The sequence below is a fragment of the Puntigrus tetrazona genome, chromosome 15 (assembly GCF_018831695.1).
Source record: "Puntigrus tetrazona isolate hp1 chromosome 15, ASM1883169v1, whole genome shotgun sequence".
NCBI classification, from domain to species: Eukaryota; Metazoa; Chordata; class Actinopteri; order Cypriniformes; family Cyprinidae; genus Puntigrus; species Puntigrus tetrazona.
In genome coordinates, this window is record NC_056713.1 from 14,493,853 (window position 1) to 14,520,309 (window position 26,457).

Consider the following 26,457-nt stretch of genomic DNA (forward strand, 5'->3'; position numbering starts at 1 on the left):
AACAACTGTGTTTTATAGCAAAAGGCACAACATATAACAATTGTGCATATAACCGTGTTTAGTAATACTCATACTATGGAAAAAAAAAAAAAAAAAGCAAAAAAAAACTCAGACACTTCAGAACACAAACAGCTTTATTATTTGTATGAGACATACAGTTATGTCTATAAATACAGTATGTGTCTGGTAAGCATGAGTGTGGATAGGTTTATCAATGTTCTGCAGGTTTGGTCCAGGCATTTTTACAGAGACAAGCGTTGTACATTTCTCTAGCCGACCTAAATCACAGCAGCAGACCCCTGAATGTGCACTGATTTATAATTCTCCAAACTCCAAGTCCATTTCTTTCTCAATTTGTCTCTTCTACAATCTTCACTTCACAAAATACGTCAGCAATTTCTAAAGAACTTCAGGCCCTTTCCAATCAGTTAACCCTGGGGACAACAGCACAAGCTAATCTGATCTTGGAGTTTTTGAAAAAGCTATTGTGAAATTATAAAATACTGACTGAAATACAAAATGGAGGGGGGAAAAAAAACTAAAGAAAAGCATAAAAATAGACTTCAGAGATGCTATACAATTAGTATGCGCAATAACATAAGTAACTCAAGTTCTATGTAATGGCTTTGTTGGGTTTTGTTTCATGTAACTCAGTTCTTCTATGCAGCCTGCTTCCTTATGTTGATGATCAGCCGTTTGCTGTATTCTCTGTGGTCCACCGGCTTGGCATCCACCACTGTCACTTTAATGCGCGATTCATCCTATGAAGACAAAACAACAAGAATTAGTATCCATGTCCCCAAATTTTCCAACTCATCCTCATCCAAAAGCACTTGTAAGGTCTCCTAAGGGAATTACATGTTTTTAGTTTGAATATGAACTGTTACTATTTTTAAGCACAAATATTAGCAGCAAGTATTTTGAGCTATAATCATGAAGCCTGTATAAACAAGGAAGGATCTTGGGAGAGGAAAAAAGTGGTGAAGAGGCACTAGCTAAGAATAACCTGTAAATAGACTACACACACAATTTTGGAAAAATTATGAGTATTTTCTAATGACCCCTGTGGAAACTCCTAACACCATTAGTTTAACCTAAAAACCTATTTAGCCACAACTGCAGGCATGAAACATTTTTAAATGTGATATTGCCTCAGAGGCAAAGGGCAGATTAAATGTAGATCTGCCATACATTAAGCTTTAATAAAATCATTCCCATTATAACCCACAGGATGCAAAAACAATCAAATAAAACTGCATAAGCAGCATTTCGAAGATTTTATGTTGTTTTGGCATTACAGAACTAGGTCTATCTTTAAAGCTGCATGCAGAAGATGGGCAAAAGACACAATCCTCCACTAATTTTCAGCAATCTTGTATTAGTCATGTGCAGATTTAAGCTTCCTTTTGAGTCTTTGATGGCGTCAATCCTAACCAACCAAATACACCTCAGCTTCAATCCACTGACCACATATTTCTCAGATAAACCATTGCATCTTATCTGCAAATCTATGGGTTTGTAAAGCAAAAGTTCATAGCCTGTAATGTTTATGACCAACGATATTTGATAACATTCAAAATCCTTCACAAATTCAAAAAGTCATTACCAAACAGCCTGTAGATTTTTTGATGAACAGCAATCTAATAGCAAACAAATGAGTGCTTACTATTTGGCTAACATTTAATGACTATGAAACAAGACATCTTTTCATTTCAGTTTACTGCAGCTTGGCTTAAGTCTCAATTACAATTAGATCATCTGTATAAAAACTATTTTAAACTGGTACCAAAAGACAAAAGATTGGTGAGTTTCAATCTTGATTAAAAGACAGAAAAACATCCAAATACTACTTTTGGGTTCACTGGTCTCACTAATTCTATAAAGTGATGCACATGCAGAAAAGTTTCACACACCCGTGGGATTTAAATCATCTGTACACATAAATCTGTTTTAACATCTGGGTTATTCTAAATAAAAATAGTAATTATGAAAACATGTTCCAATTATGTGCGTTTCTGCGAACATTTATGTATGTAGAACTAAAGGGTTCACCTTGGATTTTCTGAATTGCCAAATAAAGAATAATAAATCTTAATTATTAATAATTTGCACCACATTTCCAACTAAAGAACACAGCCAAAATTCCCATACATTCTAGGATTTTATGTTTTTATTTTTTTTTAATACATTTTTACATTAATAGGCAAATCCTGATTTAATTTATTCAATCATGACTTGACATACTACGAAGTGGATTCTATTTAGTCTGATCTTTATGTTCAGGTCACATTTGGTCAACTGAATAAAACCTCAGGACAGTTTACTTTGTGTCTACACCTGGAGAGACTAACCCTGAGAAGATTTACTTATCCATATTTTCATACACCCAAGTTAAAGGTGACCTTCCCTAGTGCTGACTGCGGACTTGTATTCTGATTTCATTATCTGAACATGTAACTTAACGATCTCCAGAAATGTAATGGCTGGGAATTTGGATACTGATACAGCATTTTAGATGCATACTAATTTCCCTGCAGAATAATAAATCGCATTACACAGAGACCGACTGCAGCACCACTATATGCCTAACTCGATTAAAGAAATAAGCTAGCCAATTTAAAGCTATAAATTATATGTAGCTAATATGAAATGGAGTCAAATTCAAGTTAATTTGAATTGAGAAGTAACATGAATCTCAATTCTGATAAGAAGAAAGAAGGTGATAAAAGAAAATGCTGAGATGTTGTTCTTTGCATTAGGTTTGTGGGAAGGTGTGTTTGAGAAAGGCAAAAGGAGTAGGTGGTGTTCTTGGCTTCAGGTTCACAAAAACAACACAAACATCTTCAATATTCACAGCTAATCTGTCAACGTGGTTCTCACACGGCTCTCATGTAGCATGTCATGCGGAGAAAGAACAAGGCACAGAGCAATTTTCATCAGCAGCGCTGTGATGGACGGGGCGGCAGAGATGCTGTGTCAATTTCCATAAATCTCAATTGCATCAAAACGTGCTATACACGTTTTATTCAACTTCGAAAAAGATTGATTTACCCTTGTTTTGTAAGCAATTTTAGTTAAATATTTTGTCTTAGAAAGTAACAAAAAAAGAAAGAGAAAGGAGTCTTCGAATTCTTCGAGCCAAAGACTGAACTATAGTCAAACTAATGCATTTTTTTTTTTTTATAAATTAGTGCGAGATCAAACTTATCAAATAATTAGAAGGGTCCCCCGAGATGCTTTTTGATAAACTTACATTGTAGGTCTCCAGCTTTACTCTGTTCCGGAAGACAAAAGTATTGAAGTTTGCATGCTGAAAGACCTCATCAAATGCAGGTTCATTCTGTAAAAGCAAAGCAAGACAATACTGTAAGAGGATTACAAACAACACATTGTAAAAGAACACTCGATGAGAGATTGAATCAACCTTGTTCAAAATCCTTGGGCTTTAAAAGCCTATTTCATAAACACACCACAGAAAGAACTCCAATTCATACACAATGTGCTGCTTCTCAAAACGTCTTTGTAATACACTGGCCAAACCTTGAGGCCACACTTTCATGTAGCACATGGATGGAAGTCGTAGAAAAAAAAAAAAAAAAAAAAGAATGAGTGAGAAGCAGACAGGAAGAAGAAACTCACCGAGTCCTTGAGTTGGCCGAGATAACCTGCATTTTGGCCCAGGAGGGTCTCAGCAGTGTCCTGAAAGCAAGTCACCCATTGGTTGTCTCCAAAATCAGCAACGTTGGCCTGCCAGAATGAAAGGACAATTAGTAAAAAGCAAACAGTCATTTCACTCCTAGTTGGCTAGAAGTCACGCCAAACAGATACAGGCCAGAAAGAACAAAACGATTTGGTGGTGAAGATCTGAAAAATGAGAGGCCATGCACATCAGAACCAGTGTTAAAGATAGCATTGTGCTCTGTAGATGGGATGAAAAACAAGAGAAATTGACTTCTCTCTACATGACTGGATGCTGGAGCCAAATAGAGCCTAAATGGAGTTGTAACATTTTAAGGTTTCTATTTTTACATTTTTGGCTGCAGACCAGCAGCAAGATTTATTTGCCCATTTCCATCCTGTCCTGGAATTCGAGATGCAGCTTTAAATACAAAAAAGGGGCAATTAACAAAACACAGTCTGAGCTGATAAAACACAAAACAGAAAGTGGCCTCAGATGAACGATGCATTTAGAGCAAGAAAGCAGCAACTAACACGGTTACTAATTCATGTCAGAAATGACTACTTTCAGAAAGCATAAAGGGGGATGGCAGAGATCTTTATTTTAGGACAACCAGAGAATACCGGCCGGAGGAGTTTGATGTGTTATTTCAGAAGGGGCAGGAGAGCCAAGGGCAAGTCCCTTACCGAGAGCATGAGACGGTATTTGAAGTCAGGGAATTCTTTGTCACATTTCTCACAGCGGTACATGCCATTCTGCTGGTCCACCACCTTCTTGTTGCAGTCTTTACTGGGACAGGCCTGATACAAGCAGTTCTCTTTACGGATGTAGACTATGGTGGCGACGCAAGAGAAATAATCAGCCTGGGAAAAGAAAACCACTGACATTACAAAACATTTTTATACAAGCAGACATTAGTACCATTTCTGCAACATAAAGCTGATTCTATTAAAACACAGTAGCTGTTTATTACCATTTTGCACAACAATAAAGAAAGTTTATTTTGTCTGATACTGTACATACTACCACTTCTATGTGATAAAAAAAAAAAAAGTTATTAGATGATAGATGCAGAATTTATAATTACATGATATATAGAGTTTAAAAATACAACCTGCCTGCAAAATGGGCCAAGCAGAAAGGGAAAACAAAAAAACTTGCCTATATTAATTTAAAAGTGGTATATGCAAAACAGAGGATATGCATAAACATTAAAAGGGCTTCTGAAAGGGACTGAAGGCAGAAGGGAAACAGCAGCCGTAGAGCACCTGGAGGGGAGGTCAAAGGCTCTGTGCTAAATGTATGCAGAAGAGACAATGGAAGGACAGGAAGTGCACAGCCACTGAGGCTAGAGATGAAAAGGGAGACACTGCGATACCAGGAATTATTTTGTGCAGTTGGCACTTCCTGCTTATACTGTACACTCCGGTATCTCAATGACTTGGCCTTAGAGGCACAGACACCATGTTTTGTTGTGATAATTATGTCAGATAAGCCATTTGATTTTTTTGTTTTATTTTATATTTTTTAATGAGAATTACTTTGATCAAGCTCAATCATTTATCCCTGTTGCAATCATCTCTTCAATTCACGGGAAATACATTTATAAACCTACATAGTCCTAAATGCTACAAAAATTCCGGATTGCTTTTTATTCTGTAGCCTGAAAAATACCTCAACAGGAAAGGTAGAGGGGGTTCAAATGAAAAGAATTGCGTGTTTGAGGGTGAGAAGAGAAAGGATGTTTAAAAAAAAAAAAAAAAAAGTGAAGTGTCAGCTAAGGGCACCTTATTGTTTTACACACATCAAGAAATAAGATGGAGGACGGACACAGGAGATTGCGGATTACAGGGTGAAAAAGGGGTCAGTGGCTGGACATGAGCATGACTCTGCTCTTCACAAGAGACTCTGGAGCAACACATTAAACCAAATCTTTCCTTATACAAGCATACATAGCACCCATGCTTACCCTGGTGACAATGCTGTTGCTGAAAGCACCAAGATGAGATTCTTCTGCAATGACCTACAGTGAGCTTAAACTCTCACTCCTCAGAAAATCAGGGCTTGATTCATACTTATGCTGTAAAATTGACTCTTTAATAAAATGCAAAAAAGGGCACTTTGCCTTTCAGAGGACCAAAAATCCAGCTCACAGTGGATTTATCATCTCTCTTTGGACCATAATCTATACAGAGCCTCTGGCAAAGTCTTAACCCCCTATTTTCTAAGGAAATGGGATACGAAAACAACAAACAAATGGCAAAAACGTGCTACTACTGTAATTGATTTCTCTTCTAACAGGTTTACTGCTGACCACCCAGTTGTTTCGCTTTGAGAATTCGACCCCAATTAACTTCTGGAAGGGCTGGAATTGATATTCCGTGTCATTTCAAATAAATAAAAAGCCTCCCGGGAAATGTGAACGACAAAGGCAGAAAGCAGACAGAAAAAAGGCTTGCTATTCAATAAGTGAAATATCCTCGTAAATTACTGTCATTTCACTTAGTGACAAAAAAAATTCCCTCTGAACATTTCCGTCTCTCTGAAATACAATAATTAATCCAGTAAATACCTATGTAATTATTGTCACATTCATTTTTTTGTAGATGAATGGGTCCACACAGAGTAGAATATTTTTTCTAGTTGCCAGTCAATATGCCAACATGATTAAGAACTTTTCTATTCCCAATGAGTTTTCAAAAAATTATTTCAAAAAGCACAATTCCTTAAAAAAACAAACAAACCAACTTGATTCTGTACAGAAATACAGCCTACGCCAAGAAATCAATTTTAAATCTACTTTTCAATAACATAAGACATTTCATTCTAGGACACAAACATTTTTTTTGCAAGGAGCGTCGTTACTTAAATACAACTGGCTGTGAGCTTTTAGCAGCCTAACCTTGTCCCAGTAGAGCAGATAGGACAAGATTAGGGCATGAGTGCGTTAACTTTCTTGCTAACGGTCTGTTAGGGCCAGGTATTAGAAATAAAAGTAACTTATTTTACTTTTAACTTACTTCATTACTTTTAAGTACTCCAACACCAACAGTCAGGCTAAATTCTTTTACCAGTGTAACACCACCAATGCACAATCAACTGAAGACAGTCTTGGTTGTTAAGCCCCTACCACATTGCTTGATTCGATTACATTCTACATGCTTCCTTTATTGTGTACTAATGTTAGGAGCCTTTCATGCTGCTATTTTGGTTTGCAAACACACTTGACTGATGATGCAGTGTTCAACAGCAGTATCATGCAATACCCAGTGTCTAAATCACATATTTCAGAAATTTATAATGCAGAGGGGGAGCCTTGTTTTCTCTCTGCTTTAATAATTGATTTCTAACTTGTGAAAAAACATTCTTCCCCTTTTTCACATACTCATCCGTTATTGTGGCTTCATTCTGAAGCCCCTCTTTTTCATTGTTGTGCTACACCTGGTAAGCTTGTCATTAGTCTTTTTTGGACATCCCTCTTTAATTTTGCAAAGAAAACAAAAAACAAAAAAACAAAAAGCACTTATGCTTGCCAATATGGCAATGGCCATAAAAAAACCCCCTCAAAATTCCTTTCACAACTGAACAAGAATATTTAGTAAATAAATAACATGCAAGTATATACACAACAGGGCTGGGTGATAATTCGATAACGATATTTATTACTATGTAATTTTCCTTGATAAAACAATATGAAGAGCTCAATAAATGTAAAGCGCTAATAGAGCGATGAACAAATCATTCACTGATTTAAACTAGCTTAAAACTAAAGAGGAGAAACACTGTGCAACGAAACTTTTCAATCTACACAACCCCATCATTGCCATGGATTCCTTATAGCAACACTAACTGCACCATGGTATTTTGGCAGAAATGTGTGATTTACATTGTATTTTATTACTGGAGAAAGGGAATAATTTTAAATAAGCTATAAAATGTTTGCAATTATACATTTTTTTATAAAAAAAAACAAACCTGGTAAAAATAAATTTAACCACATAACCACATCAAAACGTTTTTTTTTTTTTTTTTACAGATGTTATGGATTTTGATAATGAACAAAAATGTCAAATATGCATTTCTAAGAGACAAAAAAAAAAAAAAGTTGATAGACAACCCAAAACCTGTTTCTTAGGTTTAAAACAATATCACTCATTAGAACATTCAGAAACTAAGAAATTTATTTTCTATTTAGATAATTATTTTGTTAAGGTGATTAATGGTCAGGTTTCTACAACTTTCATTTTAGAGCCAAAACGTGGCTTTAAAAATAAATAATGATTTGAAATTTATCATAATTATCAATACTGACTGATGAAAAAAATGATTCTGGTTTTTCTTTAGCTATACCCTCCAGCCCTATATAACAATATGCTAATTTAACTTAGAAAAACCTGAAGGCCACATGTCAAACTAAGTTAATATTTTTTTTCTGTGGTATTGAAACGGTCATCTATAATTGCCAATAAATAACATTTCTGGTACTTGTATCAAATATTAAAACACTGGTATTGCTACAACCCTACGCCTACATATACTCCAGAAAAACCAAAAATAGACAGCAGACAAGGTCAGATTTATTATGCAGCTTATCTGCAGTATAATCTCTTAATTATTAGGCTTAGTAAATGGAGTCCTGCTAATCTCCATTCTCTATCTCCAGTGCTGAATGTGAGTAATGTTTAAGCACACACCTTGGGAAGATGGGAAGGGCATTACAATGTGTGATTAATGAGCAGAGAGAAAAGTAACAGTGTAGCTAAATGAGTGCAACCCTGTGTCTTTTGTTTCAGGACACATGTCACAGGACTGACTGATTAAAATCAAGTACATGTGATGAACAGACAATGACACCCTAATAAAGTGATGCTCCATAAGACAGAATTCCTAAAAAGCAAATTTAAGCTTATTTTAATCTTCTGGTTTTTTTTTTGTCTTTTTCAAAACAAGTCATTTTGATATGGCAATTTCCCACCTGCTCTATGGCCTTTAGAATTAAACAAGCCATTAATTTCTGCCGTTTTGTAGAAGTCATATTGTACATTATAATAAACGTAAATGTGTGTTTAAATTGGTAATTGAGGAAATGTAGCTATTTTAGAATGAGCCAATCAAAAAAGTTTTTTTTCCTTATGATGAGAACTCAATAATAATAATATTATAATGTATCTACTTCGAGGGCAATTTTAATGTGTGAATTACATACTTTGTCGCCATGTCCTAAGTGCTCATTCTTGACTTCCGCTAGGGTCTTCCAGTTTGTGTTTCCACCACCACCACCAGGTCCTCTTAACTCTGTCATTGACTGTCCATCCATAGCATGTCCTTCCTTATCATACCTGTATAAAAATATACAAAAAGAAATAAATAAATAGCGGTCGGCCTCTTATGCTGTCAATCATCAAAAAATAAATCAGTCAGACATCTGTTCATCTCTTCATACAAGGCAATAGCTCATCTGTTCAGGCAGATAAGTAGCTGATATCTTAACTAGATCTACAGAGACAGAGAGAGAGCTAGGGAAAAACAGCAGCGGTGGCCACAGAGACGCTGGGGGCTACTTGTGAAACGAATCAACAGTGTAGGAATGGTTCAGGGAGATGAGGTCAGGGCTGCAATGGTGAAATCAGAAACCCATTTTCACTCACGCTCCGGAGTGGCTGGGAAGACAGAGGTTGGAGAGAGAGAATAAAAAAAACAACAAAGCTCACTCAGGATGAAGCAGTGTGTCTGAGGAATCGATACCGCATTATAATCTAGAGACCGTAGGCCTGGTTACCAGAGGGGTAGGACGGGGTGAAACGGTAAATACAAGGGTTCAGGGCTTGTTCTGGGTGGCAAGACTAATTGAAAATATCCAAGTTAATAGACAAGCATGTGGCCCTGGCTGCTGGTGCTGTGTTTGCCATGTGAAAAATGGGTTTAATTTTAAAGCACGGTCTATACGTTAGTTTCAGCTGCTTTGTTATATTCACCGCACTTGCGTACTTCCCAAAATAACTTCCTAAATATAGTGATAGTTGTGCGTTGCAAAAAGGTTCAGCCTACTTCTGATTTAAAAAAAAAAAAAAAAAAAAAAAAAAAAAACAAGTCCCTAGCGTTCTAGCAGAAAGCGTAAAGCTATTCATACGACAGTGATGGCAACTGATACTATGCTGGAATAAAGCAAGAAACTAATTGTGAATCTTGCGAATGAGTCATAAAAATAAACAATAACACTTCACATGGCCAAGACCTGATGGTGTGCGGTAATTGGCTGACTGAGCCTGAATGTATAGATGGCGGCGGTGCCATCGAGGAAGGCAGAATGAACACGGGAGGAGCAAATTGGAAATGGCATGTGCTTTAGAGCAGTGGAGTGACAGGCTGGCGCTCAGTGCAGCGTGTCTGAACTGAGCAGAGCAGACAACAAGAGGAAAGCAGCGAGATTGAGCACTGAACGGACTGTCACATGTCAGAGGACATGAAATACTTGTGACAGGAATAGCAAGAGGCAAGAAAATTAAGAATCTATGAATGGATGTCATTAAGTCTTGGTTGAGTGCTGTTCCTCAGTAGCTTTGAAAAATGAATGCATTAAAAAAAATTAAAAAATAAATTAAACTATTTGAACAACACGCTCCATATGGCATAACTAGGTCCTAAAAGATCACTATGTATTATTGTTATAATAAAATGCATTAATACATCTGTTGTAATTATCATCACCGTTTTACTTTTCTTATTTTAAAAATGCATGAAAATGTTACCTAGCAGCAGACGGGTAAAACTGTTTTAGTGCAGATTTGGACTTTGAACCCTGGCTAACAAGCAGATACACCGGGAGCTTGTGCAGCGCTGTTTATTAATCGTTTGCCATTTCGTGAATTCAGCCATCATATAGTAACCAGCAAAAGCTCCCCTTCCTCTTTTCATCTGAGACATGAGGGACAAGGTCTCTCGCTGTACAGTGATTGAACATTGTAGCGTCCTTCTCTGATACTTTTAAATGCATTTACTCTGCCTAAATATTTGTTGCATTATTGTGCCTCTATTTTTGATCACGTCATTGTTCAACATTATTTGGCCGTTTCAGTTATTCAGATGTTTTTTTTGTCAAACAATTTCAATTTCCCTATTTATTCACACCCATGTCTTTACAAAATCATTTCCTTCTGTGCCACAATAGATGTTAAGCAGCTACTCAAGCGGCTTTTTATTATAATGAAGTCTTCTGTAGACATATATTATGCATTTAAAAAAAACAATGAAATTGAGTCTTAAAAAAAAAGTCAATTTGTCAATAGCGTAGCGATTATAGCATATATGCTCAATTTAAGATCAGTATAAAACTATTTAAGTTTCAGTTTGTTTCTCACACAATGCTACTGTATGGCTTCAGAAAACCACAAAAAGAATATAAATACGCCAGTCACACAAACTGTTTTCACAGAGCTTGGCAGTATAAATCCTCTTCTGCTATATGGAACAGCTTAGACATTCAGCCTAAGATCTCCTTTTGTGCTTCACAGAAAAAAACAACACTGGGTGGAATGATATGGGGGTGAGTAAACAATAACATTTTCATTTTTGGGTCAATAATTCCTTTGACCTGGAAACAGCATGGCAGCAACTGTTCTCTTGAAGCTCACTGTAAAGTGAGTGTTCCCCAAGGAAAATTTTGCTCATGTGTGAGCGAGGCGAAGACCCCAAAAATTCTTTAAACAAAACCGATTCACAGAAACTAGTGACCCTCGCTTAATATCTCAAATTGAGTTTGATGGAGACATCTAGTGTAAGTACAGGGAGTGCAAGCACAGACAGACTCCTGGGTGTGTGTTGCTTTATTCCGCATGCTGGTTTGAAGGCTCTGACAGGTGGGGTGCAGGCACGAGAGGTTCCGCTACTTCTGAAAAAAAAAACTGCCGAAATTGAGCCAGTCAAAGTAATTGGCAGCATACGAGTAAGAGCGCATCAGCAAATGATAAAGAATGATAATAACCAGGGCAAGAGTGGCAGTGTGAGAAGGAACGATGGAAGGCGTGGAGTTTGAAGTCCACTCCGCAGGAGAAGACAAAAATTGGTCAATCTCTGACGCCATCTATTGGACAAAACAAGGCTTGCAGGAAAACGCTGAGATACATTCTCCAGCATCATTAAGGAGTTAGTGTATACACTGTATAAAAGCTCCTGCCAAATATGTAAATTGACTGCTACACTAAAAGCAACCGAAGCAACTACCTGGTAATGAAATGTTTTAGGGCCCAGTATTAAAAGAACAAAACTTAAATGTCTATGACTTCCTAGGCTCAGAAATCACAACTGTAAAAAACCACAATATGCCCAGGTTCTTTAAATGAAAATTACACAAAATTAGAGGGACGTGCATTACATTCCTTCACTATAACTTCAGAAGTAATGCAACACCCACATTATCAACACCAAATTACACAAAACCAGAAATACTGTGAGTAAAGCAGAACAATGACGACAGCTCCCTACACAGAGCTCTAGAGCGTGAGAATGAAGGATCCTCAATCAATGTGATTAATTGAACTGACTTTAAAGTGGCAGACAACATGAGTGTGCCCCAACATGTTCGACTCTACGAGGACCAGACTTCCAAGGTCAAATCCCACTGGGCCTACAGCTTAACAAATCAAACATGGACACCATCATTCCACACAGTACTGCTTTGCCACATTTTGCTATAATTAGCATTTCTAAGTAAAACAGAATACACAACTCTATCTAGGAGAGGGGTTGATAAACTGCACTTTTAGCTACGTAGTGCATTATTTTTAACCACTGGTAGCAGTAAAATGGACTGCTATAACAGCTGTAAAATAAAGTTACAACTGTAAGGTCTCAGAAGTAGAACACTGGCACAGTGTGTCAAGTGGCTGAATGAGTCCTCATGCTGCAAACCTCAACAACACCTCCAGGTTCAAAACAGCACTTACTGCAGCTCTACTAATTGAAGGGCATCTATCGATTCCACAGTGGCCTGCTGGACCTTCAGAAAGCTGGCCAAGAGGCCATGCACTGCTCATTGGCCCATGATTTGAAAGCTCATTATCTCTGGCTCTCCAAGTGAGAAGAGGACAGACGTGAGCCCAGAGACTAAGCGGTTGAACTTACCTACGACTGGATCAGCAAAACTGAAGTTCTGAAACGTTGCTGACAAAGAGCATTTTTATCCCCTCAAAATGCAAGGAAATATGCCGGTCCAAGCCCTACGTATAGCCATGCATAGAAACCAGATGCTTCGAGCTGGCACTCTGGGACTATAAGGAAAGCTGCTGTGAGATCACTACCTCTCCACTACCTCACCCCGCTGTGTTCAGTCACATTCCACTACCCTCATTATGTAAATGAAGCCTTCAGATTCCCCCAAAATAATTACCCTCTGAAACTTGCAGACTAGAGGATGGTGAAACAGAGGTTTTAATCGCTTGTCAAAATGTGCAAAAAAGTGGCAGAAAATAAAGCGAACCTTCAACTATGCGGCCCTGTTATGCACCACTTTCATCTTATTTCCCTTCAAGGCTGGGGGTCTGTGTTACTGGGAGGTAAATAAATGGAGCACAAGGAGAGGAATTGATTGAAACCTGCAGGGAGAATGAAGAGAGACACTTGTGGACGGCTTCGGCCAGGTGGGCCGTTAGGTGGTGAGTATGGATTGCTAACAGGTAGGGAGGAAGGATTAGTCAGTGTGGCACTGTAGCAAACAGGGTTAAGTGAGGTTCAAAGCTAAGCAACACTTCATGAGTAGCACATGCACCATTTAAAGGGATTGTTCACTCAAAATAAAATGGTCATTTCATTCCAATTATACCTGTATGGAGAAAAAAATAAAACACCACATAAAATGTTCACATATTAAATAACTAAATTATATAATTATATAATAATAACTTTATATTAAAATGTAATTTTCCCAAGTTTGAATATTCAGGGAAAATTGCATTCTTGCTCGTACTTTAAACATTGACATGATGTCATTTGAGTTTTGGTTTACGGCACTTCAATTTTCTTGTTTTTATACGAGAAGCAGCATTTTGCTTGTAAAAATCGAAATGTTTGGTTTTAATGTTACTTAAAGTTTGGGTAGAATCGAATGACTGCCAAAATTTGTGAACTAAGATTTCTTTTCAGCTACCACATTCATAAACTCTACTGCAATAGGGAAATGCATTATTAAACACTTAGTTGTTTGTTTTTTTTTTAATTTATGACAATTTCTGTTTGCAACTGAAGATGAACAAAGACTGTTTACGCAATTGCAATCTGGTGATTATGCAATAACTGTGACAGGTCTATCAAGAGATATTTTAAGCTTCATAATTAGAAATTTGGCAGTCTCAGCACACACCTAAATTGGCAAGAGAAGGCAGAGGAAAACATTAAATGAGTCATAACACTTTTTCCAATTCTTTCAGTAGCCAATAAGAATCTATGAGAATTTAGGACAGCGCCTGTGCTTCAAATACACAGAGAGCCATCATATTCTCAGCACTGTTGCCTTGTATTCTTGTATTTAGAACAGCACCATCTCTCAACGAGGTGTTCAGTGGCGTCGTTTCCCCATCTTCCTTGTTTCATATCCCCAGAGCAGAAATAAACATTCCTGTTCTCAAAGGAACCAAGTCAAGTCACACAAGTTCACTGGGGGAAATTGAACATCTTGGCAGGGGATTAGCCATGATTTGCATTCCTATATCAGCCTGAATGCAAAGCCCACCAGAGCACCACTGATAGAGCTAATCTTGATATCAAAGGCATGAGCATGCTCACCCTCTCGGAGTTCTAGAGTGTGCATTTTAGTGTCTGCTCTCTGCTCGTCCCAATTCTCACAAGTGGAGAAATAAAAACAGGAGCGCATCAGAACGCATCTGTTTCATCTAGGACAAACACTTAACAACAGATGCAGCGTATTGTCTTCTGAAACCGAGAAAAATCACTCACCATCCCCGTAGTTTGTACGCCTCAGGAATGTCAGGGTTGATCATGACCGTGCTGCTGTAGAGAGTAGAAAGAGAACGCCCACCAAAGTCAGACAATCTTGCTCCCTTAATGGCCAAGATAGGCTGCCCACTGCCATCAAACGTCTCTGCCTGAAGAGTGAGGGAAGGAGAAAGAAATAGTTAAGCACTGAACAAATGCACATACTCCAACAGTGCGACAATTTTCCTGCAAGCAAGTATTTTCCATCTAATTGTGGTTTTATACATTTGATCTTTTATGGAAAATCATGATTGGATGAAATTGGCTGACATGCCAAACATGGGAGAGGGCCGTTTGACAAAAACAATCTTGTACAAGATCAAAGTGTTTAGGGCTGGATGTCACTGTTTGCATGAGAATTCCAAATGTTTGAAACATTTATTTTCACATTATCTTTTTAAAAGTATTGAGAAATTCAGAAGTATTAAATTGGTTTAAACAGCAAAGACATTTGTTGACAAAAGATTTACATTTTAAATAATCACTGTTCTCTTGAACTTGCTATTTAAAGAAGTTGTTGCTCTGCTCACATTATTCAAACAGAAACATATTTATAATACTGTTTATTTTGTAGTACAATTTACTTGATAATATAAAATAAATATTAAATACAATCCGTTACGTACATCATTACCCCACATGGTGAGCTGGATGACTCTGCCGGACATGTCCATCAGCTGTATGTTCCTCTTTGAAACCTCACGGCTGTTCTTGGTCATGATGCGCGTCACATCCTCTGTGTTTTTACACACTCCAATCACATCTGCAAACACACACGCCACACAGGTTTACAACACTGCTACTCACCCCAATTTTCCAACAGTAAATAGGTTTGGGATGACTATACTACTCATCCAGAATGTAATTCCACAACACCCGTCAACGCTCCATTACAGCACGCCATCTTAATCCTCTCATATCAGACGCCGTTATGAATCATTTAGCTGCCATTAGGAGCGTTTCACAAATCACTGCCAGCACCTGACTCAAATCTCGGATAAGAAATACGCCTGCTGCACCTCTGCGTGCTCCGACTTCCATTACCATAATTAGAGGCATGCTTATTGACTCTTCATTCTACCAGTGACAGCATCTTTCTCCTCTGGTTCTGCTAGAACCCGACAGGGACACAAAGTCAATCTGCGCCACAGGCCATTACTGTCATAAGCATTATTAATATTGCGTTCATCATCAACGTTATAATTACCACAACCTCCTGGGTCTCAACACATTTGTTACACAGAGCCGCACCACTGTCTCCATTGCAGTTAATTATTAAAATGCTGGTTACTGATGATGCCAATTGCACAGGCCGGGGGAAGACGCTCACCTATGATGGTGTCTTTCTCCCGGGATTCCAGGTCAGCAATGGAAACAAAGTCGCACTGCACCATGGGGACATCATGGCTGTCCTCGCAAGGGCTGATGGTTGTCTCACCATTTAGAGTCATCTCATAGTCATTCTTAAGTGAAGAGAATTGTTTGTTGGCAATCTTCAAGGTGCCTTTTGAGATGTAGTAGACCTGAGGACAAGATGATAAATGTATCAGGTCATGTTGTCAAGACATTTTTCTGAATTTATTTAGACCACCTTAGACACCATATTAGTCAAGAAAGCATGTAGGCTGCCTTTACACTTGCTCAAAAAAAAAAAAAAAATTCAGATTTTAGCTGAATCTGAATTTGTTGAACACACAAATCCACACAAGATCCTTTTTTCCCACCCTACATCCACTTCCAAATGTCGATTTTCATCTGCTACATTTCCAACATCTGGACCTACATCTAAACACACTTATCTGATTCCCTGCAGAACTCCTATTGCAAGGGTGACACGTTTGCGCATAAAGACAGGTGTTAATGGCGCTTAATTTTATTGAGGCGGGAACTTTATATGTAAGAAAGTGTGCAAGATTCAGGAGCTGGTTTTCAGCACCTGCAATTCTACTGCAAGCTGTAGATAAACGACATTAACGAAACAAATGTGACAAAATAGATCAATTAAAATTACTTTTGTTTTCCTTTCAGATTTTGTGCTGCTAAATAGATGTTGTCAATGCTGGGAAATAATAACGGCCACAACAGCCATAACTGGAAATCATTTTGGGTGAGAATTAATAAAAAGATACCAGCCATGTCTAAAGTTAACGTAAATAGGCTACAGGATATGGTCAAAAGATCAGATCCATGTATTAACTTACCTTTCCCTGCTCGATGAGGGAGTAGAATTTGTCCACCTCGTTATTAAATCCAGTTGCTCTGATCTCCCCCTATAAAAAAATGAAATAAAATAAATAATAATACTACATTTAATACTCCTAGTTTTTATCTGATCATAGCTAATAATACTTACACTTTCATCCACAAGCTCCATGGAAAAAAGCTTCCCATCCCCTCTGGAGTTACTCCATGTGCGGATGGCACTCTTGTTGGTGACTCTTGCTCTAACAGTCCATCTGAAGAAAACATCACTCTCTTATTAATTATGACAGCACAGTATGTTGTGACATGCAAACAGACAATTGGATTGGGAAAAAAATAAATAAATTCAGGGGTGTGAGAACTAGACTGACTTTGACTGGTATGGATTAAGGCTGGCAATAGGAACGACTTTAGAGCTGCCTCCAGGAGTGTTGGGGGCAGCCATGGGCTTTTTCCCGAAGCTCTGAGCAGAAGGTCTGTTCATTGAACCTAACGAGAGCAGAAGGGAAAACCACACATCACTGCAAAGAACTATAATAAGCAAGACATAATCAGACACCTAGAGCGCATTTTGAAATAATGACTGACTGTAATGACACAACACCTCCGAAACAATCTCATGTGACAATCTTGAAAGTGTGAATTAAAACGACTGTCAACTACAGCTTGAGAATCCACACTGTCAAAGAAGATTAGACTGTGCTCAAAATACGTAATTAAAATGTCTTCAAATGATTTTTTTATAACAAAAAGGGTATCTGCATGTTAAAAAGAATGAAATGATGACTTTCTATTCTAAGCAGATAATTTTCACACCAACAAACCACTTCATTGTCTTGGTGTTTCCACTACAAAACTATATATATATATATATATATATATATATATACACACACACACACACACACACAAATAAATATACACATAGATACATATATTTCCCTAGAGAAGTATTACATCCCTCCTCAACAAAACATTTTTACATTCATCACTGACAGCACAGGACAAGTTACATTTATGTTTAGTACTTATGAGTTGGATTGAATCCCTGACAAAAAGTGCAAGCAACCGCCTATTATTAGTCATGATATTAATAGTCATTCGCTAGCACATGCATAGTAACTGAAGGAACAGCACACCGGCTGCAATATGATTCCTACCTTTTCTACTGCTGTTCTACTTCAAATGTAAAACATTTAAGAGGCAGTGCAAACAGTAACGTGGAGGAAAAAGTTGTTTCATTTGTCAGTTCACCTAAAAACCGTTGGTCATTGGTTAGTTTTAAAAATCAGTTGCCATAGTTACGACCAGTTTTTCCATTTAAGGCTTACAGAATTTCTTTCTGAAAAGGAAAAAAATGGCCAAGTACACAGTGCAAATTTCAGGAGTGACAGCCACATTTAAATGTGGGAGTAAGTCCTATAAATAATCTTTCCGTGTGTACACAGCAGTCACTCTCGCATTAGTAAACATAGCAAGATTCGTGCATTTTGCAGAAGTGAAGAATTAGCCATTTGGTATCTGTCATTTTTGGCTAAAGAGTTTTTTGTCTGCCGACTGTAAACTAAACCACTGTTGACAGATGTGCTGTGTTTTGTTAATGCTCAGGAGGCTGCTTAGCGAGAGCTGTCTTGTGTTGCCATATCCTCATATTTACAAACACTAGATATGCTATATGATTTTATAATAAGCATTTTTGTTAGTGTGGGGCTTTTTCTGCTAATCCTTTTTTCTAAGAAGATCTGATACCATTAACACTACCACAGGGCTTGTGAGCACACCCAAAAATGTGCTAAGATTAAGACTTGTTTCAATCTCACATACAGACGGAGAGCCATTTCTGCATTTAAATACATCATTAACAACCAGCTGTTTAATTCACTTCTGTAAATGTGGCTGTCACTACCTGTATTTTTCAAATGTTAATGCGGTTGATAAATGCGAATGTCACTCCCTTTTTGTACAGAACGTGATTAAAGAGGAAAAGGTGAACTAACAACTGAATTTTGCTGCAATATATATGTGGCCTACAAGCACCTTGAAAATGTGTCAGATTTTAAACCAATATATTTTAATTAAGCAATCATGAAATGTTTATAATCTAAAATACAATCAAAACTTCATAACACTCAGGAACATAATCCTATTAATATACATTTGATGTATATCAAATGCAGTTTTCCATACCATCGCTTCCATTCTGGGGCTGTAATGCCCGTACATTTGGAGCCGGAGCTGCATTTTGTTGTGGCTTTGACTGGCCTGTAGCACAAAAATTAGACATTGCATCATCTTAAACACCTCTAGAAAAGGCGAATGACACAGTAGAAACTCAATGCTAACAACAAAATGTAAAATATTTTAACAAACGCAACTAATGTAAGCTTTCATAAAATTAGACATTTCAGATGTACTCTCACCCTCCACGTAAGGAGTTGGGTCTCCAATTTTTCCCGCCATTTGATCAGCAGACTTGATCACATCCATGTCCAGTATGACTACCACACGTCTGGGTACAACATCAAACACAAAAGTTTGATAATACTCATTAATAAATATGCTTTTGTTAAAAAGGTTGAGGTTAGTACTTTTTTTTTTTTTTTTTTTAGTAAATCAAAATTAAATTGATCGCAAGTGACGGAGACTTTTTTTATTTTACAGTTTTCTATTTCACAAAAACACTCTTCTTTAAAACTTCATATTCGACAAAAGAAATCATGCCGAAAAAAAGCATCACTGCTAACAACCGTAAAAATCTGATCAAGAGCTGGAGATTTAATGCTCACCGCCCATCTTTGAGAACATTAGTAACGCTTCTCTTCAGCATACACACACAGTTAGAGGCCAACTGGTTCTGCTCAGCCATGGGATTGAGCTGCGTGGAGAGCATGAACGCTGGATGCAAGGAGGAAAATACATTAACATTTATTAACTTATTTAATAAGTTAATTAAATACACTGTGCTAGGGGAATGGCACAGTTTAATATACAGTTTTCTGCAATATTCTGTTAAGTTATGTATACAGCCGTTAGCTTTTTGCTGATGAATAATCCAAACAAACTCCACCAAACTGAACTAAAATAACAGCTGTTTTGCTAAAAATACTAACAGAACAAGTCCAAAACAACATCCTGAGGACACAAATGACATTAAATGCATCAAATTCATTCAATTAAACCAATCTGAAAACGAATTGAACTTACAGGACATGGTGTGTAGGCCGTCACTCATCATGAGACGGAAACGGGACAGTCCACTACCCCCATCAATCTTACGAATGTTCTGGGAAGAAGAATAAACATGACTAGCATACAAATTATTGTCCGGTGCCTTAACCAAACAAAGAAACAAAAGCAAAAGGAAGACAGCAAATTAACCTAACTAGTAACAAAACTGATATAATCAAAAAAAAAGAAAGAAACAAACCAGTCTGACACACATAAGTTTCAGTTTAGGTCTATCGAAATATTACAAATAATGTTAAGTATATAATATAAATGTAACATTACAAATGTTTTCCCTCCTATATCGCAAAATCTGATGATTTCATTCACGTCTGCAATATCTGCCTTGACATCAACATCTCTATTTTATAAAAAGTATTCAGAGTAATTAGCAGAGTAAGTAGTAATCTGATTAATTTGTAAACGGTGTACAAGATATCTGACAGTTAAGTTACCACACACTGAAGAACAGGGTTGCTGACTTCAATTCCTTTTGTCAGGGACTGAAAAGAAAAAGAACACAATCACTCAAAAACGCTACATTTTTCAACCATTATCACATAAATCGAACAATTTTAGTAAATTCAAATATTCATTGAAGTTACATCGGTTTTCCGTTGATGACTCTCTTATACACTTCAAATCAATTAATGCATGCAAATTATAGGTAAGTTACACTGAGCTGACAATATAACAAAACACACTTTACATTTGTACTGCAATGTGGTAACGTTAGCGCTTACAAAAATAAATCAATTTAACCTCGTTATAGTTAATACACGCAATACTGAAAAATGATATGAAACATTAACGCAATCATTTGATTTTGCTTTGCTTTGTTTTGTTTTGTTTTACTGTCACTGCGTTAGTACGCATGAAAACTCGCTGGCTAACTGACCTAGCAAGCTTGTAAACACTGAAATTACGTTGCCGTCTTATCCTTACCTCAATTGCCCCTTCTGACAGTCGAACAGCCATATTTTCAACAAAATACTGCAAAACGAAGATTAACTCTTGTAATAATAATAGCCAACAGCCGTCTCTTCTAACAGCAGCCTCCGGTCTCCTCGCGCCAACTCTCTACAAACGCGCGAAAGTAAGACGCAAGATGACGCGTTTCCCGTTACCAACAACTTCCGCTTAACTTCAAAATAACTATGACGCTAGCCGAGACTTGTTTTATTTATTTGCTTATTTATGTATTTATTTTTGCATGTTTTAGACAATGTAATCGAGGTCTTTTTTCTATTTAAACTTTTCACACTTAGCAAACAGTAACAGCAAAATACATTTTATCAATAAAATTTGTTGCAAAAAAGTTGCATGAATGTCAGTGCTTTAAAAATCGTTTTATTAACATCTTGCAAAAGATTTTAGTATAAAATTAGTCACGTTTGGTTTGTGTCCTGATGCTAACTACATGATTGCATGGTTTTGTTTTTTACATAATTTTTTTTTTTTTAACTCCATAAATCAAGTGCATAAACTACTAAAATGTCATTATTATTTTCTGTAGGTTTTGTGTTCTGTCATATTTATATATTTTAAGAAAAGTTGATTATGTGCAGTAAATTTTGATCAGTATTTATTTAAAAAAATAATCTCAAATACATTTTATGCAACATGTTTGTGAAAAGTGATTTCTCTGTTACTAGTGCTGCAGATTTTTATACAGTATCTGAAAAAATTTATACAGTATCTGAAAACATTTAACTAAACCTCACAAAAAAAAATAAAATAATGAAACTTGGAATTTCTGGTCAAATTTCTTTAATTATAAAACAAACAAACCAAAAAAATAAAAATAAATCATGACTTTCTAAACAAAGATTGAGATATTTAGAACAACATTAATTTACATGGGGAAAGCCATTTCAAATTATCTGCTAGAATTAATATGTCCTTAATTTGCCTCCTAGTGGGGACCAACTACGCAGTCAACAAACAACTTACGCACTCGTTCTGCTAAATGTATGAAAACAATCTACTTTGGAGGAATATCGAAAGAGTGTGGTTTGTCATTATCTTTATCTGAATTGCCAGGGTTTGTGACCATAGTGGATGCTCCAGGGTTTGGGTTGGAAATTACCCCCAAGAAGAATGGCGTTTGACTTAAGTCATCGATTAGGGCAAAGAAAAATGGCTGGTTGACAGTAAATGAAGGGTTAGAACGTGAGATGATCACGCTTGTTGCTGCCACTGCCTCTGCCCCTTCTTCGTTTATTTCAATACTGGACATATGCTGTACACTGGACACAAACAAGGAGTCCTCAGAGATGCGGTCCAGCTTTGGACGACTAAACAGTAGTCCTAGACCTGAATTGGAGTAGAATTACATTTTTGTTAATATATAAAATTAAGTAGATGGTTTTGAATCCATTGTGATTGTAATAATGAGTCAGATGCAAAATATATTACCCATGTTTGTCATGGCTTCTTGAAGGTCCTGTTTGAAGTCAAGTTTGAATTTTGGGAGCTTGACCTGCATGTTTCTTTCTCGTGGTAATCGATGGTAAAGATCTGAGATATTGAGCTTAGCCGCAATAGCTGATACATTCACCTGTCCAGATGTTGGCATTATTACTAGTAGACTCTTGTCACCTTTAAAGGGGAATCGAGCAATCTATAGGGAACAGATAGCGAGTAACAATGCTCAGCATTGAGAAATAGAGACTTAATCAGGGCTATTTATAAAGAAGTATCTTAAAAGACAGTAACCTGGGCATCCAGCTCATGGTGGGTGAAAACGCTGAGAGGATACTTTGGCCCAAGCATCATATCCACATTAACAATCTGGTTTTCATCTATGTAGAAGAGCTCAGTGGAGGTGAAGTGAGGGTCAAAACGAGTAAGCCACTCTCCTGTGAGAGAGAAAATTAGACTTTAGTATTTAGTCTTCTGTTGTCCTTCGATCGATTTGCACTTGTGAAATAACAAGGGAACAATAATGCAACAGATCTGAGTAACGCAAATCCTCTGATGTTACTCGCTAGTGTAAAAGAGGAAATTGTGAAATACATGCTGGTAACAGGTGTTTGTTCTGACCTTTGTAATGCATGGCGTTGATGAGCATCATAACAGTGCTGAGAGGCAGACTGGACAAAAACTCTGAGATGTGCCCATTTGTGACTTTCTTAACCCATTCGTTAATGTCCTTAACATCAGTCAGTGTGGCCGGCTCGGAGTCATACAGTTTCTGAGAATTTTCCATAAAGTTCTGTTTTGCTTGAAATCCTAAGGGAAAAGAGAAAACCATTCATAGCTTTGCGTAATATGGCAATAAATTCAAAACATTCCAATCATATTTAAAAAAACAGAGAGAGAGGTATTTTCTGGATGTCATTCATTAGTGGAACATATTCATTAATTTCGTAACTCAAGCTCACTTAAGATTAGTCAATATTCATTGATTAATAGAGAAAAGACTGTGGAAATATTAAGCACTAACCCCAGAGATTTTAGTTAGAATCAATTGGCAAATGTTTTTTTTAATAACATAAGATGAATTAGTTAAATTAAAGTTACAAATTCAAGGCTTGGCGATGGTACTTCAAACAGAACAGAGTTGTTCATGACATCGTCTGAAAAACCTCGCTGAAACAATATATTTTTGCTTTTTAAAGGTTTTTGTTTACTTAAACACCCGTTACTAAATCTGACCTACAGCAAAAATTATTACTAATAAAGTATTTAAACAACAAATTTAAAAACATATTTTCTCTGCTATATATTTGTATTTATTTTATAAGATAGCCTATGCACCAATGCTGTCACATGGACAATAACTATAAAAGATAGTAAGAGATATAATATATCGGCTCAAATATTTTATTAAAATGTATACACTGAGCTATGAAAACATTTTATCAGCACTTTATGCAAAGTAAGGTTAATGTTTGTGACGCAAAGAGCAACACAACTCAACTCTTCAAATAACAGCAAACAAAAAAGTTTCAGCTTTAAAATGTAAAATCAGCCGCTTGTTTTTTGTGTTTGTCCATTAATAAAAATACAGTAAATGATCATCATTTGCATATAAAAATCCCAACTTTCAACCTCCAAGACAATATATCTGTTTGATGGTGAGATTCTCACCAGTTTGCAGATAGATGCGGCTGGCGACAGACAGGCTCCTTTTGCGGAAGTCGCGCAGGAGGCTGCTGAGGGCAGTGTGGTAGCATGGCAGTGCATCCGCGTGCAGGTGCTGTAAAAGCAGCTCTTCTGTCTCATTTGTTGCTCCTAAGATTCGCATAGACAACAACATTGTCTTATTGTGACAGATATAATAGCACTAAATTTGCGCAAATGAATGGATGTCAAACAAAGAAAGAAACTCCATATTGAACGTAAACCAAAACATTTGTTATTCTTCGAGTCTGTTTTTCATTAGACTTACCCAGTGCGAGCTGCGAGAGTGCTACTGACAAGCTAAGAGGGGAAATGATGACATTGGGCTGCTCTGGACTAGGCTTCAAGTTTTCCAAGAACCAAAGGCCAAGCTTCAGAATGCCGTTGCCTGCGGTCCGCTTAATCTGTTGGCTGGTCATGTCCCCATCACAGACAGAATCAAGGTCCTCCTCAGAGGAGCCTTCTTTCTGCCCAGGAGAGGCTGAAGGATCTGCTTCTAGGCCATCTGGTGAAACTGTGAGTGCTTCTGCTATGGTTATGATTCTGGGGTCAAGAGTGCCCTTCAAATCCTGAGAGGGACGAGGCGATTGGAGTGTCAAAAGACTAAACATGCATATACCGTCAAGAATATAATATTGTGGCTTCTTACTGATATGGGTTTACTAGGAATCAGTGGGATGAGAGGAATTAAAGGCTCCGCTCCATCCTCTGGTTCAATCGCATCTTCCTGCAGTGACGAGGAGCAATTTATGGCTAATCATTTATTACAAATGCAATTAAATCATTTCGGGGAAAAAAATAAACGGCATAAGATCAGTGGAGTGCTTTACCGTCCAGCCTTGCTTGGCGTAACAGAGGAGGAGGAATGCCAGAAAACACAAGTTCATGTTCTAGAAGTTAGTCTAAAAAGGAAAGAACAGCACAATTTGTACAGAATAAATGATGATCTGGCATTGATCACTGCCTGGTCATTGGTCGTTTGTACCAAAATTACTCTTTCCATTTTACGTATTATAAATTGACATTAGATAAAACATGTTATATCCATTAATACAAAATGATACATTATTACAAATATTGGATGCATTTCATCAGATCAGATTGTTTAGAAGAAATAGAAATAGAACACACATTTTAATCAATATATTATTTTTGATAGAAACTGTCTAAAAACTAATTTGTCCCTCACTTGCACAGAAATCCATAATTCATATACCAATATATTCTCTAAATAATGCCTCTAATTTCATGTGGATTGTTTTTTAAACTTACAGATTTAACAAATTATTCAGTCAAATAATCAATAAAATCTTCACATGGCTAAAGGTCTGTCAACTGTTGCATAATCCCAGGGTCAATCTTTTTAAATTCTTTTAAAGCTACAGGTTAAATACATCTAGATGGCAGAAAAAAATAGTTTTTAAAATAACAAGTGTATTTATGGAAATGTTTCACCATTACTACTAATCAATTTTCTGGTCGACACAAATTATGCTTTGTTAAATGTTTTATCAAAACATTATTGTGGGAATTATTTGTGATTACTGGGAATTACATTTATAAAATACACAAACGAAAGATGAAGTGTACATATTTACAATCAAAAAGAGCTTGCAATGGATTAAACATATATTTATTTTGACACAGTATCTACGTAATATATTGCAAACAATTATTTATGGCGAGAATGTATGAGAACAAACAAAACTAAGAGCTTACCGTGCAAATCTCCAGCGGATCCAGCCCTGATTCGGGAAAGAAACACACAAAATAGGCAATGGGAAAATTCTTTGCTGTAGGGGTTGGCAGTCTCAGAGCAGGCAGTTACATTTCAACTTTCATTGATCTTTACCTCATATAGCTCTTAGACCTACCTCTTCATAGATGTAAATATTGAGAGACCTTGGGGTCAAACATCAAACTCAAGTGTGTAGATTCGTGGATCTTTGAAGACTTTGAATGAAGTAGGTTATAAACTGGTACTGTATAGTTTGCCGAGCTAAATAAACTCACTGCTGACAGTGCATGTGAGATACTGAATATGAGTAAACACGCTGCACAAGAAAAACTGCACATAAATGAGAAGGAGATGACAAGTCAGCGCTGCCAATGCTGAGATTAATATAGACCGTTATTGAATAGAGGGCTTTTATATTGCTTTCTTATATGCCAGACAAACAATCCAGTGCCAGACTCCACCATTACCTTGGGTCATCCGCAAGCACATGCCAAGATCT

At 37.0% G+C, this 26,457-nt stretch overlaps 2 protein-coding genes across 3 annotated transcripts; both read right to left on the bottom strand.

The window, feature by feature from the left end:
- Nucleotides 1-116: 116 nt before the first annotated feature.
- Nucleotides 117-21,197, bottom strand: rpa1 (replication protein A1). Its single transcript, XM_043259644.1, has 17 exons — nucleotides 21,038-21,197; nucleotides 20,548-20,595; nucleotides 20,072-20,150; nucleotides 19,654-19,762; nucleotides 19,288-19,376; nucleotides 19,055-19,129; nucleotides 17,239-17,356; nucleotides 17,019-17,121; nucleotides 16,867-16,935; nucleotides 15,996-16,188; nucleotides 15,292-15,428; nucleotides 14,627-14,775; nucleotides 8,886-9,018; nucleotides 4,366-4,542; nucleotides 3,640-3,747; nucleotides 3,254-3,340; nucleotides 117-761 (listed from the first exon to the last, which is right to left on the bottom strand). The coding sequence occupies exons 1-17, from the start codon at nucleotides 21,068-21,070 to the stop codon at nucleotides 660-662; spliced, it is 1,809 nt and encodes a 602-aa protein (XP_043115579.1). The 5' UTR covers nucleotides 21,071-21,197; the 3' UTR covers nucleotides 117-659.
- Nucleotides 21,198-21,845: 648 nt separating this feature from the next.
- Nucleotides 21,846-26,410, bottom strand: serpinf2b (serpin peptidase inhibitor, clade F (alpha-2 antiplasmin, pigment epithelium derived factor), member 2b). 2 transcript variants are annotated; one of them, XM_043259647.1, is made up of 10 exons: nucleotides 26,095-26,410; nucleotides 25,940-25,965; nucleotides 25,051-25,122; nucleotides 24,870-24,947; nucleotides 24,489-24,789; nucleotides 24,188-24,331; nucleotides 23,138-23,326; nucleotides 22,811-22,953; nucleotides 22,511-22,715; nucleotides 21,846-22,408 (listed from the first exon to the last, which is right to left on the bottom strand). In XM_043259647.1, the coding sequence occupies exons 3-10, from the start codon at nucleotides 25,105-25,107 to the stop codon at nucleotides 22,077-22,079; spliced, it is 1,449 nt and encodes a 482-aa protein (XP_043115582.1). In that variant the 5' UTR covers nucleotides 25,108-25,122; nucleotides 25,940-25,965; nucleotides 26,095-26,410; the 3' UTR covers nucleotides 21,846-22,076. The 2 variants fall into 2 exon arrangements, with proteins under 2 accessions (XP_043115582.1, XP_043115581.1); XM_043259646.1 differs by lacking the exon at nucleotides 26,095-26,410 and having other exon boundaries at nucleotides 25,940-26,082.
- Between the last annotated feature and the right edge of the window lie 47 nt (nucleotides 26,411-26,457).

Bases quoted from the DNA above. Each gene is read 5' to 3' on its own strand.
- serpinf2b (XM_043259647.1), bottom strand. From the start codon at position 25,107: ATGAACTTGTGTTTTCTGGCATTCCTCCTCCTCTGTTACGCCAAGCAA. The intron at 24,948-25,050 runs GTAAAGCACTCC...TCGTCACTGCAG, and splicing joins ACGCCAAGCAAGGCTGGACG to GAAGATGCGATTGAACCAGA. The intron at 22,716-22,810 runs GTTACTGTCTTT...TGTTCCCTATAG, and splicing joins ACCATGAGCTGGATGCCCAG to ATTGCTCGATTCCCCTTTAA.
- rpa1 (XM_043259644.1), bottom strand. From the start codon at position 21,070: ATGGCTGTTCGACTGTCAGAAGGGGCAATTGAG. The intron at 19,763-20,071 runs GTAAGTTCAATT...CCTTGCATCCAG, and splicing joins CGGCCTACACACCATGTCCT to CGTTCATGCTCTCCACGCAG. The intron at 16,189-16,866 runs GTAAGTTAATAC...TCTTGTCCTCAG, and splicing joins CCCTCATCGAGCAGGGAAAG to GTCTACTACATCTCAAAAGG.